Here is a 19019-nt window from a genome sequence, read left to right on the forward strand (position 1 = left end):
AGACATGGCATGTGATCTGCACAGCAATGTGGTGTGAAACACATGCGATGTCTGGCATCGCACTAGTGAGAACCGGCCCTAAAGCCTAACAACATTATTTTTTTTTTCACCCCATTCTCACAGGACTGCACATTTTTTTATAATCCCCCATTAATATTATGGTTTCCTTAATAAACGAAATACTTTGTATCAATTTGGGTGTGCAGTAACATTGTATACATTCAGCTCATTTTGCAAAACAGAGGAAGCTGAATTTTTCCATTTCAGAGTTCAAATTGACAGCCAAAAATATCCAAAAGAGGGTAAAAAAAAAAGTCCCCATTTGTTCTCTCTGCGTATCTATAAATATCCTTCAGCATTGGAGAGAGCGGATCCTGTTCTGAATCACATTCGATGTGTTTGTTTTATATGAATTATCTGGCACGGTGGGTATTAATTGTGTTCTGGACACTTCTGCAGACGTAACGTGCAGAGAGAGCGGCTGCATGGCACTGGGTAGGGGGAGGGGGGGGGGAACGTGGACTGTACAGGTGACTGAGGGCATGGCTGGGACTGCAGCTCTACAATATTAGCCCCATTCATACCTAAGCCTTTTTCTGAAATTTGTTGCTTACAAGTTAAAATCAGTATTTTCGAATATATTTGAAACCCCAAACATTATATATATATATATATATATTTTTTTTTTTTTTATTTTTTTTTATTTATTTAGTTTTTATTATTATTATTATTTTTTAGCAGAGTCCCTATAGCAGGGGTCTTCAAACTATGGCCCTCCAGTTGTTCAGGAACTACAATTCCCATCATGCCTAGTCATTTCAGAGTTTTCCAATGCCTCATGGGATGTGTAGTTCCTCATCAGTTGGAGGGTCGTAGTTTGTGGATCCCTGCCCTAGAGAATAAAATGGCGATCGCTGCAATATTTCATGTGAAAGAAAAAAAATTCCATGAATTAAAAAAAAAAAAAAAAGTTAGGCCAATTTTTTTGTATAATGGGAAAGATAATGTTACACCCAGTAAATATTTCCCCCGCTGAGAGAGAAGGACGTTCTTCTCTCTGGAATGATCACAGAGCTCCTGTGATCCTTCTATATAGGATCACAGGTCTCTATGATCATTTCACAAGCCACGCCCCCCACAGTTAGAAAACACCCTAGGCTTACATTTAATCCCTTGATCACCCACAGTGTTAACCCTTCCCTGCCAGTGTCATTAGTACAGCAACAGTGCATATTTATAGCACTGATTACTGTAGTAATGTCACTGGTCCCCCCAAAAGTGTCAAAAATGTCAGTTAGGGGTCTGATCTGTCCGCCGCAATGTCGCAGCCCCGCTACAAATCGCAGATCGCCACCATTACTAGTAAAAAAAGAAAAAACGACATAAATCTTTCTCGTAGTTAGTAGATAACTTTTGCGCAAACCAATCAAAATACGCTTATTGTGATTATTTTTACCAAAAATATGTAGCGCACTGGCTCCTGCAAAGTTTACATCCCAGTCCGGGGCTGTACAGAGGGCCTGCCAGCACAGTGTGTTCAGGGCCTGGTCACACCGAAACGCGTGCATTTACGAAACGTTCCTTTTTTGGCAGTCTATTAATTTCAATGGGTTGCCAACCGCAAAGGAATGAGCAAAAAAGTAGGGTAAGCGCAACTTTTTAAAAGTCATGCCGCACCAATCCGCATGCTGTTTGGTGGCCAGAAACATGCCGAAAAGGCTAAATGTCTCTGAGTTTCCATTTATAATAAATGCCACCAATGGCAGTACTCACAGGAATGCACCTTTCACTCACCGTGGTCTGACTTTGAGTATTCTATTATATAAGGCTTTGTGAGTACTCTATTATATCTGGCTTTGTGAGTACTCTATTATATCTGGCTTTGTGAGTACTCTTTTATATCTGGCTTTGTGAGTACTCTTTTATATCTGGCTTTGTGAGTACTCTATTATATCTGGCTTTGTGAGTACTCTATTATATCTGGCTTTGTGAGTACTCTTTTATATCTGGCTTTGTGAGTACTCTACTATATCTGGCTTTGTGAGTACTCTTTTATATCTGGCTTTGTGAGTACTCTTTTATATCTGGCTTTGTGAGTACTCTATTATATATGGCTTTGTGAGTACTCTATTATATCTGGCTTTGTGAGTATTCTATTATATATGGCTTTGTGAGTACTCTTTTATATCTGGCTTTGTGAGTACTTTATTATATCTGATTTTGTGAGTATTCTATTATATCTGACTTTGTGAGTACTCTATTATATCTGACTTTGTGAGTTCTCTTTTATATCTGGCTTTGTGAGTACTCTTTTATATCTGGCTTTGTGAGTACTCTTTTATATCTGGCTTTGTTAGTACTCTTTTATATCTGGCTTTGTGAGTTCTCTTTTATATCTGGCTTTGTGAGTACTTTATTATATCTGACTTTGTGAGTATTCTATTATATCTGACTTTGTGAGTATTCTATTATATCTGGCTTTGTGAGTATTCTATTATATCTGGCTTTGTGAGTATTCTATTATATCTGGCTTTGTGAGTATTCTATTATATCTGGCTTTGTGAGTATTCTATTATATCTGACTTTGTGAGTATTCTATTATATCTGGCTTTGTGAGTATTCTATTATATCTGGCTTTGTGAGTATTCTATTATATCTGGCTTTGTGAGTATTCTATTATATATGGCTTTGTGGGTCATGCTTTATAACAATTCACTATGTGAGTCATGCTTTATAACAATTCACTATGTGAGTCATGCTTTATAACAATTCACTATGTGAGTCATGCTTTCTAATTCGCTATGTGAGTAACTTGTTTTATAAAGTAGTAGCTCCCAAACCTTGTTCTAAGGCTACATTCGCACAGCGTTAAGGCACAATGCAATAGACATGGGCAGGAATCTGGCGATTCCTACTGCTTTTTTTGACACCTGTGAGTAACTAGCTGCGTTGCCTTTCTTGTGTTCTGAAGGTGCAGAAGTTGGGGTGATCTGAGGTGTGGAGGTGCAGGAATTGGGGTGATCTGAGGTGTGGAGGTGCAGGAATTGGGATGATATGAGATGTGAAGTTGCAGGAATTGGGGCTGATCTGAGGTGTGAAGGTGCAGGAATTGGGGTGATCTGAGGTGTGAAGGTGCAGGAATTGGGGTGATCTGAGGTGTGGAGGTGCAGGAATTGGGATGATATGAGATGTGAAGTTGCAGGAATTGGGGTGATCTGAGGTGTGGAGGTGCAGGAATTGGGGTGATCTGAGGTGTGGAGGTGCAGGAATTGGGATGATATGAGATGTGAAGTTGCAGGAATTGGGGCTGATCTGAGGTGTGAAGGTGCAGGAATTGGGGTGATCTGAGGTGTGAAGGTGCAGGAATTGGGGTGATCTGAGGTGTGGAGGTGCAGGAATTGGGATGATATGAGATGTGAAGTTGCAGGAATTGGGGTGATCTGAGGTGTGGAGGTGCAGGAATTGGGGTGATCTGAGGTGTGAAGGTGCAGGAATTGGGGCTGATCTGAAGTTTGAAGGTGCAGGAATTGGGGTAATCTGAGGTGTGAAGGTGCAGGAATTGGGGCTGATCTGGGGTTTGAAGGTGCAGGAATTGGGGTGATCTGAGGAGTGAAGGTGCAGGAATTGGAGTGATCTGAGGTGTGAAGGTGTAGGAATTGGGGTGGTCTGAGGTGTGGAGGTGCAGGAATTGGGGTAATCTGAGGTGTGAAGGTGCAGGAATTGGGGTAATCTGAGGTGTGAAGTTGCAGGAATTGGGGTGATCTGAGGTGTGGAGGAATTGGGGTGATCTGAGGTGTAAAGGTGCAGGAATTGGGGTGTTCTGAGGTGTGGAGGTGCAGTAATTGGGGTGATCTGAGGTATGGAGGTGCAGTAATTGGGGTGATCTGAGGTACGGAGGTGCAGGAATTGGGGTAATCTGAGGTGTGAAGGTGCAGGAATTGGGGTGATCTGAGGTGTGAAGTTGCAGGAATTGGGGTGATCTGAGGTGTGGAGGTGCAGGAATTGGGGTAAACTGAGGTGTGAAGGTGCAGGAATTGGGGTGATCTGAGGTGTGGAGGTGCAGGAATTGGGGTGATCTGAGGTGTGGAGGAATTGGGGTGATCTGAGGTGTGAAGTTGCAGGAATTGGGGTGATCTGAGGTGTGGAGGTGCAGGAATTGGGGTGATCTGAGGTGTGGAGGTGCAGGAATTGGGGTGATCTGAGGTGTGAAGTTGCAGGAATTGGGGTGATCTGAGGTGTGAAGGTGCCGGAATTGGGGTGATCTAAGGTGTGAAGGAATAGGGCATATTTGGGGTGTAAAGTGCAGGAATTAGTGGAGAAAATGCATGGGTTTGTGGAGGGATGGTCCTGTGTAATGTGAGCAAAATTACATGGGGGGGGCATAAAGATGTTGCCCAGGGTCTAATCAATATTAAGGATGACCCTGCATTACATATCCTATTTTCGACCCAGTGATGTCATTGTTGGGTCTTTGTCCTTCTCTATGCAAAGCAAGCATTTCTTATGCAGAGTGGGAGGAGTTATGCATATGTAGAACCGCCTTGATGGATGGGTGTCAGTTTGGAGAAGCGGGTGTTCCTAGGCCGGCTGTATTTACATACAGTAGATAACACCCATATGTTATGCTTAGCAATGCATCCTTGAATAAAGGAACTGAAATACAATGAAAGGGGCGGGGCTCTGACTTGCTGCAGCTTCTAATGCACAGTGTGAGCAGCTCACAATGTGCGGTGATATCAGAGTAAGCCTTTTCAGTCCAGGAGGAGAGAAGCCGGTACACCTGTTCAAGACTGAAGGGAAAGTTGGAGTTCACCTTTAAGAGCTCGAAAAAACACAAAATCCAGATATTGATACGTTTGATTTTCTTTATTTTTATTCAAGAAAAAACAAAAATACGACTTTCAGAAATAACCTATAAAATAAATACTTCTCCCTTTATGTAAACAGATTCCCCGCCTGCATTGGAATTAAATAATCCCCTCTGTGAGTATATGTACAGTATATACAAACACATTATATACAAAGAGCTCTGTACATTCACAGTGTGTCACTGCCCCGCCCACTCCCATCTAAGCTTATATACAATCTGTACAGTTACAGTGTGTCACTGCCCTGCCCACTCCCATCTCAGCTTATATATATACAATCTGTACAGTCAATGTGTCACTGCCCCGCCCCCTCCCATCTCAGTTTATATACAATCTGTACGGTCAGTGTGTCACTGCCCCACCCACTCCCATCTCCGCTTATATACAATCTGTACGGTCAGTGTGTCACTGCCCCGCCCACTCCCATCTCCGCTTATATACAATCTGTACGGTCAGTGTGTCACTGCCCCGCCCACTCCCATCTCCGCTTATATACAATCTGTACGGTCAGTGTGTCACTGCCCCGCCCACTCCCATCTCAGCTTATATACTATCTGTACGGTCAGTGTGTCACTGCCCCGCCCATCTCCGCTAAATATACAATCACACAGGATACAATGATTCCATCTCCTTTCCTTTGTAAGGATCTTTTTCATACAATGTTTCAAAAACAGCTCATAAATACAATCCAATGATAATCATACATGTGAAGAGCGATCACACACACAGATTTCCATTACCATCAACATCAGATGAATTGCACGCCCCCCCCACCACCACCACACTCTGATTGGCTAAAACAGGTGACGAATTATTAAGTCGTGGGATGTCATGGCATTTTCTCCTTTTTACGGTCAATCAGACCTGTGCGCAAAACCTCAGAAGGAAGCTGATTTTTTTTTTTTTTTTAATATCTGCGTCTCCCTACTACCAGCTGAGCCTGCTCAGGTGACATCACAGCCTTGGGAGTGCAGCTTCCAACTGTGGCTTTTCGCACAGGTGCCTCACCTTCAAAGCGGGTTACTTTTTAACACTTACAAATTTGTTCACTCAGATACCAAATATAAAGAAAAAAGAAAAGAAAAGAAAAGAGAAAAAAAAAAAAAAAAAAAGAAAAGAAAAAAAAAAAAGGAAAAAGGAAAAAAAAAAAAAAAAAAGGAAAAAAAAAAAAAAAACTCCCATCACCCAAAGATATCAGTAGCTTATAATATAGGAAGTGGCCTTTAGGCAGTGGGAAGTTTGGGCAACAGTAAACCTTGTGCCCAAAGCAGCCTCGATAAAGATCTATTAATATTAACCAGTATAGGTTTAAGGAGCTTTGACCAAAAATGTATCAATAAGGTTTCCAGGAACCAAATATACATGCAGTACATTTAGTAACAGGAAGCCAAATGTGTGCTACAAAATATCCTCCCCTTCCAATCAGAACACTAGATGGCAGCTCTAACAGAGCTTCCCATAGCAGTAAAAACCTGACAGGTCCTCTAACCCTTTCCCCACTATCCAATACTAAAAAAAGGTTTTGGCTTAACACGTGTTGAAGGTGAGATGCCTGTGTGAAAAGCCTCAGGTGGAAGCTACACCCTACCTACCAGTTTCAAGGTAGTGAGGTCACCTGACTAAGTCCAGCTTCAGGGCCCCGGAACTGCAGGAGGGGGGGAGGGGGATCGAAAAAAAAAGAAGTAGCTTCCATCAGAGGTTTTGCACACAGGCTTTTTGCTCTAATTGACTGTAAATTGAATGAACGTGGTCAGTTTTGCATGGATTGGTCCATGGTGACCCTAAATAGGCAATAGATGAATGTATTCATTGCTGTTACAGGAGCAGTAGAGGAAGGCTGGGTGGAACAAGTCAAATACTTGGTTCCTCCCATATAGTGCAAATAACACTCCGGAACCAACAGTGAAAAAATTCTCTGCCCTCCATTTTGGGGCCTTTGAGACCCCCCCCGGAGAATGAAGCCATATCAAGACACCACACAACAAATAAAAGCCAGCAGGCATATGAACGACTAGCCCTTAGGATGAGTCATTGTCCTGCCCCGTTGCGTTGTGAGAATGGACCATTTGGTGGTGGTGGGGGCTCTGCACTGGGACAAATAAATGTGCTCCAGCATTGGGCCGTACCCTGTGCTTTCTGAATTGTCCATTGCATATCAATCAGCACTCCACTGAGCCGTGTCTGCCAAGGTGCTGGACAAAAAAAGTCAAAAAGACTGCACAACCATTAGGTTGGAGGCTTGTCCGGGACACCGGCTTCAACCAAGTCTGCTTCAAGTCAATACTGTCATTCGGGTGGCCAGAGTCCAAAAGTATCAAGTCCAACCCTTGAACGTTCCATGAACAAGTGCGCCAGTGCCAAGCGGTCTTCGACGGACCACATAAAAACTTATGCCGGTAGCCCGCCACCCAGACATTGCCCTTTAAGCGATTGCAAGGCCAACTGATAGGCCAAAGAAGTTGCAGATGAGAAGGCTCAGCTTCACTCCATCCTCTTGCGCCCAAATACAGCGGACATGCTCCTGACGATGCCCTTGATCCCGGCATTTTTCTTGCTGGCACTGCGGTTCTCCCGCACAGACTCCAGGAGTTGGTGGAAGACCACCAGCGAGCCATGGTAGGTCTCTGCCGCTGAGATCTCGAAGAAGCCACAGTCGTGGCTGATAGCCAGGATGCGCCCCTCCTCGCTGGAGACTTCCCGTCGATGCTGGAGGTCCCGCTTGTTCCCTACAATGATGACAGGAGCTGAGCCCTGGCGTTTCTTTTGCTGCCGGATGCGCTGCAGCTGCTGGCGCACCACGTTGAAGCTATCGCGGTTGCAGATGCTGTAGACCAGGACAAAACCATCGGCCCATCGCAACTGCTCGTCGCTGACACACGTCTGAAGGTTAGGGTTCTGTTCAAGAAAGGCAAAATATTTCCATTAAAAAAATATCCAAATACACATTGATAAATCACAGTGATAGGTTAAATGAGGCTTAAAGATTCACCCCACCCAGAACGGAGATGGCGTTAAACCCACTTAGCAGGCATGCTGAGACCTCTGCTCTTAAACTTGTCCACTTGCCTACTATAAAAATGGCCAGATACTCTCCTTGTAGAGCTTCAATTCAGCAAGGAATATGTATACAACAAGGTGGGAACTCACAAAACTTCAAGGTGGGTGGGAACGTGGAACTTTAAGGTGGGAGGGAACATCTAACTTTATGGTGGGTGGGATTTCTCCACTGGATCCCCCAAGAGATAGTAGACCCATTGGGTCCTTTATAACTAAAACAATTACTTTATGTACCCAGGAAAGGTTTCATGTGGATGTTGACTCACCTGAGGACAGACAGAATCCCAGATGCTGAAGAAGGTCTCCCGGCCATCCACCATGACCTTGTGCGTGTAGATGGACTCTGTAAAAACACAAGAGAAAAGGATTGTCAGAAGAGCTGAGAATTCATAATTTGATCAATTAAAACATAAAATACAATTTTTAGAATGATAAGGGTTTATGCACATGGGCATATTGGTCAATGTAGAAAAATATGGCCATACTGTGGTGCCCAGGAGCCACCAAATGGAAAATTACAGATCTTACATAAGCATATGAAGGGGTGAGGTCTACATTGTGTGAGGTGAGGTCTACGTTGTGTGTGGTCTACGTTGTGTGAGGTCTACGTTGTGTGAGGTGAGGTCTACGTTGTGTGTGGTCTACGTTGTGTGAGGTCTACGTTGTGTGAGGTGAGGTCTACGTTGTGTGTGGTCTACGTTGTGTGAGGTCTACGTTGGGTGAGGTCTACGTTGGGTGAGGTCCACGTTGGGTGAGGTCTACGTTGGGTGAGGTCTACGTTGGGTGAGGTCTACGTTGGGTGAGGTCTACGTTGGGTGAGGTCTACGTTGGGTGAGCACTAGGTTTTCTGCAGCTTCACCCATCCATCATCATCTTCTACAGCAAGACTGTGGAAGATCATGTAGAGATCTAAGATTTGGCATGGCTCTCCTTGAGTTGCCTGTCTACCACCAAGCAGGAAATACATAAAACAATGGAAGGGGGTGTGCTACAGTGGAAACCTTCATGTAAAAGTTGGATCCACAGGGAACGGAGTAAGCCCTCTTTAAATATTACAGTTCTATCTCTGAATTCAATAACATTTGTACATTTATAAATAATTTAGCGAGAGGAACTCACCGGTGCCCACATACTCTCCGATGAACCGCCGGGTCAGGAATCGAACGGTTAGTGCTGAAAAAGAAGAAAGTTATATATTTAGATTTCACCCAAAAACACAATTAAATCATTTAAAACAAAATAATTCATTAGTGACTTTTCAGAATATTTAAAAAATTTAAAAAGGGCTAATTTATCTGCAAAATGCCTCAACCAATCAGAAGACGTTTACTGTTGTAAGATCGGTGGGGAATGCATGTTGATAATAATTTTCCTTGGGATTAAGTATTCTGATTGGTCGCCATAGGCTATTGCACTAAACAGTTACTCTTTACTTCACCAAGTTAACCTACATCAATACATATAAACCTGGCTTGCAAAACTGTTCCGAATCACCTTTTCTCCAAAAAAATGCAGCTATTGAGGTCCTAGTTATAATTGAAAGGATCAGTCCATCCAGAAGAGTTTTTTCTTAATAATTGGTGGAGTATGCGGGCATCATCAACCTCAGACTTTCTTATATGTTTTGGATACCTCTACAATGAGATTTCCCTGTCTTTATTTCTGGTTCTTTCCTTGCCTCCCAGATCCGGGAACTCCACACAGGGATGGTGGGAACATCTTATAATGAGCACAGCAGATGTACGGACCCGGGAACTCAGCACTGGGATGGTGAGAACATCTCATAATGGGCACAGCCGGTGTACAGACCCAGGAACTCAGTGCAGGGATGATGGGAACCTCTCATAATGTGCTGAGTTCCCGTGTCTGTAAACCTGTTTTGCCCATTATGAGGTGTCCCCACCATCCCTGTGCTGAGTTACCAGGTCTGTAAACCTGCTGTGCCCATTATGAGGAGGTCCCACCATGCATGTGCTGAGTTCCCCGGTCTGTACACCTGCTTTGCCCATTATGAGGAGATCCCACCATCCCTGTGCTGAGTTCCCGGGTCTGTACACCTACTGTGCCCATTATGAGGGGTTCCCACCATCCCTGTGCTGAGTTCACGGGTCTGTACACCTGCTTTGTCCAAGGATGTTGGGAACCCTTCATAATGGGCACAGGAGGTGTATAAACCCAGGAACTCAGCACAGGGATGGTGGTAACCCCTCATAATGGGTACAGGAGGTGTACAGACCCGGGAACTCAGCACAGGGATGGAGGGAACCCCTCAATGGACACAGCAGAGATAGAAGAGACTGTCGGGGTTGAACCCTCCATCATCCAACAAATACTGAAGTATCAGTTTTTGGTAGACTGACACTTCTACTCAAAAATGTCCAAATCTCCTTCAAGCCTAAATCAGCAAGATGGTGCTAATCAGCATTCCAGACAAAAGAGAAAGAAGAGGGGGTGGGAGTGGACCCCTAAAAATTAATTCTGGGCAGAAGAGCTGGCAATCACATAAGGGGAATTTCTTATAAAACTAAGCACCACCTAGTGACCGAATGTGGTATTTTCCATTTAAAAGAAAAACAACATTCGATCAGGAAAGGAAATAGCCCAATAACATTCGTTCCTTGCACCGTTTGCACGGGAAACATGTCCATGCGTTTTTTTTTTTTTTTTTAATTAATTCACCCTATAAAGTGTTCTGCTAAACTCACTCCTTAACTCCCATTATTTCTTTAAAAGCCCATTGCACCGTAGGTGACAGGACAAAAAAAAAAATATCCATTTCAATAAAATAAATTAAATTTGCTGCACTTTTCACACTTAATTGTTGGCAGCAGAGCTTGCAATCAAATTAAGCATTTTAAAATCATAGTTGCATTTAATCTTTTTTTTTTTTTTTTTTCAAAAAGTCTAATTTATAAAAACAGGTAAAAAAAAATTTAGGGGGGAGACGTACAAAGGAGTAAATCTGACCTTCACCGAACATGGAGGACAACGGTGATAGATCCACCATCGGTGAATGTTTGGTGAAAGTCACATCCTCTGCTTTATAAATGCACCCCATGGACTTTGTAAAAATATTTTTGTTAACCTACCGGATTTGCCCACGTTCTCTGCGCCCAGGACCAAAATGTTGGCTTCCACTTTCTGCTGCTGGTGGCCAATCTCGGTCATCTTGGCTTGCTGCTGTTGGTTGGTGCGGATTTGAACAACCATTTGTAATCCGGGGAACTTGTTACTGAGGAGAAGTGAGATGAGGATTTCTGAGCTCTCAGCTGACTGCCAGCTCTTCTTATAGCAGGGAGGAGAGGAGGTGGGAGGGTGATTGATAGCAGCAGCAGCCAATCACAGAAGACCCCTCAGGGTGCGATGTTGTTGACAATGGCAGTGAGTTGTCCTTGCAAGGGGCCTTTTCATATGAAATGCAATCAATCAGCCGTGTCCCTCCTTCTCATGCTTGGTATCAGGTGAGCGGACAGTTTCATGTGTCTGGGGGGGCAAAAATACTTCTGCGGCAAAAGGATCAGATGTAGGAAATTAAATGAAAAAGAAAAATACAATAAAATATAAAAACAATAAATAAAAATGCATGCAATAAAAAATATTATGCAATAAAAAAATATTATGCAATAAAAAAAATTATGCAATAAAAAAAAAAAAAATCTATATGGCATAAAAAAAACAAAAAATAAAATAAAGGAGTCAAGTAAATGTAACTTTCAACTGGGTAGCATGCACTTTGCTAAAACTCTGCAAATAAATGTATTATATTATTATTATATAGGATTTATATACCGGCAACAGTTTGTGCAGCGCTTTACAACGTGAGGGCAAACAGAACAGTTACAATACAATTCAACGCAGGAGGAATCAGAGGGCCCTGCTTGTTAGATATTATAAAATAAAAAATATTAAAATACATTAAAATAAAGCCAAATGCAATCAAATAAAATACATTAAATAAAAAAAATTTAAAAAAAATGTGAAAAAAAAATAATTCTATCTGTCCATATATACACACACATACATATATATATATATATTTTTTTTTTATCTATTTATTGCATTGTTTTATTGTACTGTTTTATTTTATTAATTGCTAGATTATTTTTTTATTTTTGTATTGAATTGCATTTTATGTTAGCGTGTGTGTGTATATGTATATGTGTATATATATAAATATATATATATATATATATATATATGTAAATATAAATATATATATATATCTATATATAAATATATATATATATATATATATATATATATATATATATATATAAAAATATATATATACATATATATATATACGCACACATATACACACACACACACACACACTAACATAAAATGCAATTCAATACAAAAATAAAATAAGTAATCTAGCAATAAATAAAATAAAACAGTACAATAAAACAAAACCATGCAATAAATAGATAAAAAAACGAAATTAATAAAGGAATGAAATGAATAAACAAATAAAATACCTATATAAAAACACAATAAAACTTAATAAATGCTATACAATAAAGCAAAACACTTTAAAATAAAATAAATACAAATAATAGAAAGAAAGAATAAAATAAATAAAAATAATATAATAAGAGGGATAAAATAAAATAAAATAAAAAAGAAATAAAAAAAAAATATAAAATAAATAAAAATATAAGAAAGAAAGAACGTACTAAAAAACAAATAAAAATAATATTATAATAATAATAATAATAATAATAATAAATGATAATAATAATGAAAGAAAGAAAGAACGAAAGAAAATGAGGGAAAATACAATAAAATAAAATATAGCATAAAAAAAAAAAAAAAAATAGGGAGAGTGGAGTAAATAACTTCCAAACAGGTAGCATGTAGTTTGCAATAACCCTGCAAATTATAAACAATTAGAATTTTTTATTTATTTATTTTTTTGAGCAAATTTTTTTTTTTTTGGAGCAATGACATGCTGCTGATGCTGAAGCAAGTGAAAATGTCTGGAGGAGATCTCCTCTGCTCATCTCTGCACCACTGATGTACTCCAGCCATTTTCACTCGCTCCAGTATTATTGGCATGTCAAGGCTCTGGGCCATATAGTTACAGCACAGAACCTTGGCCTGTGCAATGTGTGTCAGCATGGCCCCTTGTATACTCTATCCCAGGCATGTATGGCAGTGTGACAACGCAGAAGCCCAATGGGTACACAGGGACAGAGCGTTGTCACCCGCTAACAGGAAGTGTCTGAACAAGAACCTTCATGGCAGGATCACCAAGTTTTATTTTTTAATAAAAGCTGCAGATTTGAAATAAGATTTTAAATAATTAAATGCAGCAAGACATGTCACGCATTGTGGTGACGCGATCATCTGAATGGCCCCTTAGTGGTTTCTGCGTCTGTGACAGTGACTTGTCACTGTTTATATGAGTGTATAGCTTTTCTCACTTGAAATGTTACAGTTTCAAAAAAATAATGCGGCTTTAACAGCCGTTTTTCTTCATCTCAATTACGCAGGTTATTTTCACGCGTTGCTGGAAATGGCGTCAGTTGGTGAAGCTATACTGATCATTTTCTCATTAAACTGTGTAAGTCGCCCCCTGAATATCACATCCACCCTCCGTCACACAAAGCAGTTACTTATATTGTATAAATTAACATTTTTATTTTTTTATTATCACAATTGCATTTTTATTCCCTCCATAATGTTGTAATCTCCTCGTAGAAGCGTGTGTGACTGGAATATTGGGAAAAGCAGAAAAGTAATAAAGTATTTTGAAAGCCAAAAATATTTTTTCTTCCTGTCTGCTAACTTTGGGGAATTTATTTAAAAAAATAAAATAAAAATGTTGTTACTTGGGGTTACCTATGGAAGAGCCCTGGGGCCATCATAAAATAAAATTTCAAAGATTTCTGAGCTTTTTTGTTACAGAATTCTGAGTTTGAAAGTCAGAATTCTGAGATTACAAGTTTGGGCCATGCTAAAATTTATCAAACACAATTCTGAGTTTGAAAGTCAGAATTCTGAGTTTAAAATGTCAGATTTCTGATTTATAATCTCAGAATTCTGACTTTTAATCTCAGAATTGTGTTTAATAAATTTTAGCATGGTCCAAACTTGTAATCTCAGAATTCTGACTTTCAAACTCAAAATTCTGTTAAAAAAAGATATATATATATATATATATATATATATATATATATATATATATTTTTTTTTTATGATGGCCCCAGGGTTCTTCCATAGTTACCCGTCAATTGGGGGTTGTAAAATGTTATCCATCAGTGGTTGGCCCAGCAAAGCTGGAGAACAGATGGATTATTGTAAGCCGTTGCATGGACTAAAAGTGGCCATACACTTACAATCTGCATTTTTTTTCAAATTTATGAACGCAAGTAATTTTGACAATGATATTAGTGGAGCTCATTTATTGTTGCATTTTAACACACATGCTGCAGCACAATAAAGCACCTATATTATCCCCATACACAAAATTGTGTCTGTTCCTATCTCAGTGCCATGCATAAAAAAATAAAAATAATAAAAAAAAATAAAAAATAAAATAATAATAAAAAAATACAACAGGTCTGTTTTTTGTGGGTTTTTGTGAATTTTGTTTATTGGGAGGCCTATAGACATCAATGGAAATGAGGGGGGGTCTACAATTAAGTCTAGGAGCTAAACACGTTAAAAGGGCGTTTCACAGGGCAGGATGTTTTGTCTTCTTGAATAAAGTTTGATTAAAGGATGTGACTTTTCTGGTGTACACCCGGTGTGTCTTTTGTAGGGCATTACAGGGAAAGACCCAGTACTGCCATCTGCAGCAGAAGGGAATTATGGGAATTGGATATCAGCAAGCCTCAATGACTATCTACTCCCATTTTTTTTTTTTTTTTTTTAATTAGAAGAAAGTTTTATTTGAACACATTCAAGCATACATGTTCCATAAACACTCACAAAAGAATGAAAAGTTGTAATGTACAAAACAGTAGAAAACAAATAAGCAATTACAGCTTCTACTTGCACAGAGCTCACTGAAGAGAACACACAGCTCCACCTAGTGGCTGAAAACAGAAATGACATTGCAAATAGAGCACTAATATTGCACACTACAAAGTCAGAAAGTAATAACCAGCATTGAGTAACCAACAGCATTCTACCCTAATATTCTATCTATAATCAAATCTACTGGGGCCAAGCCTGGTGCATCAAGCCAACCTCCCCAAACCCTCTCAAAAATGTTTTTTAATTTTTTTTTTAATGTTTTAATTTTTTTTAAAACCCTCTCAGATTTAGCAGGGCTGGAAAATAACCTATCTACTCCAAATCTTAACATGAAAAATAATAAAAAAAAAAAAAAAGGGTCAACGCATGCAAATAACACATGTCCTTGTACAAAGAAAATGCACTTTGATGCATGACTATGCATCTGCCTAACACTACAAAAACTGCACCCCTAATGTACTCAACAGGCCCTTTGGGGTCATTTATATTTGTGAAGTGCATCAATATGTATGTGCTAATGTGCGTTATGTGATGTGATGCGTTAATGTGCATTGCGTTGCGGCAGCTCATTGGGCTTACCATGCATAAAAACATTAAAAAAAAAAATGGACGTGCCAATACATTTTTGCTGCAACACAACGCACTATGTGCACTATGCCATGCGTTTACATGCACTGCATTGAGGCAGCCTATTGAGATCAATGGAATTTTGACGTAACAAAAAGGTTCCAAAAACTGAATGTGCCACCCTATGGTGCATTGCTGTATGTTGCAGGGAGTTGCAATACATGTGCGTTCCCTTAGTTCATAGCGCTCCTTTTAAAATGAATTACACATCGAAGCACTAAGGCTGGCCATACACTATACAATTTTCTTGTTCAACTTTCCTTTAGATTTACCAAAACCATGTAATATAGGGTCAAACCTAAACACTTTCAATTTGTATGCAGTCAGGCAGGCCCTTGCACTACATAGTTTAAGGTAAATCTAAAGGAAATTGAATAAGAAAATTGTATAGTGTATGGCCAGCCTTAGGCATGTGTGTTGCGAGATCGCAATTTAACACATGCATTCCCACAACGCACAGATGTTTGTCAGTCTCTAATGGAAATTGAATGAGAAGCTGCGTTTATATCACTCGCAATATGATTTTCAGAGTGGATGCTGCATGTCATCTTTGTCACATAATTTTAATAATAAATATTAATAATACTATCAATAAAGTGCTGCGTAAACTGTTGATGCTATATAAATCCTATATAATAATAATAATAATATTTTTTGTCACATCAGTTTACTAATAATTCATATTATTATTATTATTATACAGGAATTTTATAGCACCAACAAACATAATACATCTAATAATCAGTTTTGTCACAATGTCAATGATATAACTTAAGTTACATCTTTATAATAATATTATTAATAATAATTCTATCAATAATCAGTTTTGTCACATCAGTATAATAATAATAAATAATACTATCAATAATCAGTTTTGTCACATCAGTATAATAATAATAATAATAATAATAATAATAATAAGTAATACTGTCAATAATCAGTTTAGTCACATCAGTATAATAATCATAAAAATAAATACTATCAATAATCAGTTTGGTCACATCCGTATAATAATAAATGATATTAATAATAAAAAGAACACTATCAATAATCAGTTTTGTCACATCGGTTTAATAATACATAATAGTTAATACTATCAATAATCAGTTTTGTCACATCAGTTTAATATGAATAACAATAATAATAATAAATATTATCAATAATCAGTTTTGTCACATCAGTATAATAAATAATAATAATAATAATAAATAATGAGGCTCGGTTCACACTAGGGCGACCTGTGAGGCGACCTGGTCGCCTCACAGGTTGCCGCAGGTCGCCTCCCATAGGAAAGCTGCGGACCCGTTCTAATTGGAGCGACACAAGTCGCTCCGACTTAGAAAAAGGGTCCGGAGCTTCTTTGGGGCGACCCGGAGGCGACCGCCATAGACTTCAATGTTATGAAGTCCGTGGCGGCCGCTCCGAGGTCGCGGCGCGCTGCTCGCACCGTGACCTCGGAGGTCGCCCCAGGAAGTAGCGTCGCGGTAATGTGAACCGGCGCTCAATCAGTTTTGTCACACCCATAGAATAATAAATATAAATAATAATAATAATAATAATAAATAATACTTTCAATCAGTTTTGTCACACCTGTAGATTAACAAATGATGATGATAATAATAATAATAATAATAATAATAATAATAATAATAATAATAATAAAAAATACTATCAGTTTTGTCACATCAGTATAATAATAAATAAAAACAATAAAAATTAATGCTATCAATAGAATCGGTTTTGTCACACCAGTTTAAAAAAAATAAATACAAAAAAAATAATAAGTAATACTGTCAATAATCAGTTTTTGGTCACATCAGTATAATAATCATAAAAATAAATACTATCAATAATCAGTTTGGTCACATCTGTATAATAATAAATGATAATAATAATAAATAATACTATCAGTTTTGTCACATCGGTTTATTAATAATATTAATAAAAAATACTATCAATCAATTTTGTCACATCAGTATAATAATAAATAATAATGATAAAAAATAATGCTATCAATAAAATCGGTTTTGTCACACCAGTTTAAAAATAATAATAATAATTATTATTATTAATAATAAATACAGGATTTATATAGCGCCAACATACATCATATTTCTAATAATAAGTTTTGTCACAATGTCAGTTATATATAAAACTTATGTTACACCTTTATAATAATTCTATCAATAATCAGTTTTGTCACACCAGTTTAATAAGAATAATAAATAATACTATTAATAATCAGTTTTGTCACATCAGTTTATAAATACATAATAAAAATAAATAATATTATACATTTTTGGTTTTGTCACTTCAGTTTAATAAATAATAATAAAAAAAATAATACTATCAATAATCAGTTTAATAATGAATATTTGTAGTAAGTTTTGTCACATGATGAGCAGATGATGAAGATGATGAAGATGATGATGATTATGAGGATGATGAGGATGATGAAGATGATTATGATAGATCCCACATGACGGTTTGTTTTCCATTCCCAATACCCGATCAGCCATGGTCACACCGCCATGGTCTATGTTGGTGACATCTCCTAGGATTAAAGCACAGCTGGAGTAGAATAATAATAGAATACAAGCAGTGAAAGATCTGTGATTGATGTTTACAAACATTCACTTCAATAAACAAAACCCTCATCTGCCGCCATTGATAAAAGTGGAACCTCCAAGATTACTTCAATAATCCCCCAATAGAAAGTGTTTGTTATTATAATACAGAAGAGGTGACGCCGCTCATTAACTATTACAGATCAAAGTCCCAGGAGGCCAATCCACATTATCTGAAAGGAAAATTTTCAAGAGGGAGAAGGAGGGGGGAGGGGCTGACCACTCCTGAGCTCTCCTGGAAAGTTTCATTACCTGGCTGCTATGGTGATTGGTGACACTCTCTGTAATATTTCCGGTGTTCATGACATGGAACTTTAGGTTTGCACATCAGAAAAACAGAGAAAAGTCCCCATCTAGATTATTCTGGGTTACAGACTCAAAGTATTATACCCGGAGGGTGGAAAGGATAGCCAGGAGGATAGCATTTCCAGTAGAGTTTAGGATAGAACTTTAGAATTAGAATTTAGAGTTAAGAGCTTTAGGAATTAGTGCTGGGGATTTAGGTATAGAGTTAGGATTTAAGGGGTAATGGTAAGTGTTAGGGGTTTAGAGATAGGGTTAGGTGAGATCTTTAGGCATAGGGTTAGTGCTGGGGCTTTAAAGACGGGGATAGGATAGGGATAGGGTAGGATTTGAAGAATAGGGTAGGAGTAGGGATAGGGATAGGGTAGGGGTAGGGATAGGGATATGGTAGGATTTGAAGAATAGGGTAGGGGTAGGGATAGGGATAGGGTAGGATTTGAGGAATAAGGTTTAGGGTTAGTGCTTTGGATTTAGGGTGAGATTTGAGGATTAGAGTTAGTGTTAGGGCTTTAAAGTTACGGTTACGGTGGGAATTGAGGGGTAGGATAAG

General features: G+C 38.7%; 2 protein-coding genes across 2 annotated transcripts in view; one reads left to right on the forward strand and one right to left on the reverse strand.

The window, feature by feature from the left end:
- Positions 1-19019, forward strand: part of LOC309543141 (uncharacterized protein) — a gene marked incomplete at its 3' end in the record, with an annotated part of 1180881 nt that overhangs the window by 418764 nt on the left and 743098 nt on the right. The window lies entirely within an intron of this gene.
- On the reverse strand, positions 6533-11144 carry LOC309543161 (ras-related and estrogen-regulated growth inhibitor-like protein). The gene is made up of 4 exons (XM_082242549.1): positions 11015-11144; positions 9045-9098; positions 8192-8268; positions 6533-7763 (listed from the first exon to the last, which is right to left on the reverse strand). The coding sequence occupies exons 1-4, from the start codon at positions 11133-11135 to the stop codon at positions 7350-7352; spliced, it is 666 nt and encodes a 221-aa protein (XP_082098675.1). The 5' UTR covers positions 11136-11144; the 3' UTR covers positions 6533-7349.

The sequence above is a fragment of the Pelophylax lessonae genome, assembly GCF_965119305.1.
Source record: "Pelophylax lessonae genome assembly, chromosome: 13".
NCBI classification, from domain to species: Eukaryota; Metazoa; Chordata; class Amphibia; order Anura; family Ranidae; genus Pelophylax; species Pelophylax lessonae.

Coding starts and splice junctions, on each gene's coding strand:
- LOC309543161 (XM_082242549.1), bottom strand. CDS start 11,135: ATGGTTGTTCAAATCCGCACCAACCAACAGCAGCAAGCCAAGATGACC. Junction 8,269..9,044: donor CGGAGAGTATGTGGGCACCG/GTGAGTTCCTCT, acceptor GTGTTTTTACAG/AGTCCATCTACACGCACAAG. Junction 7,764..8,191: donor GGGATTCTGTCTGTCCTCAG/GTGAGTCAACAT, acceptor TTTCTTGAACAG/AACCCTAACCTTCAGACGTG.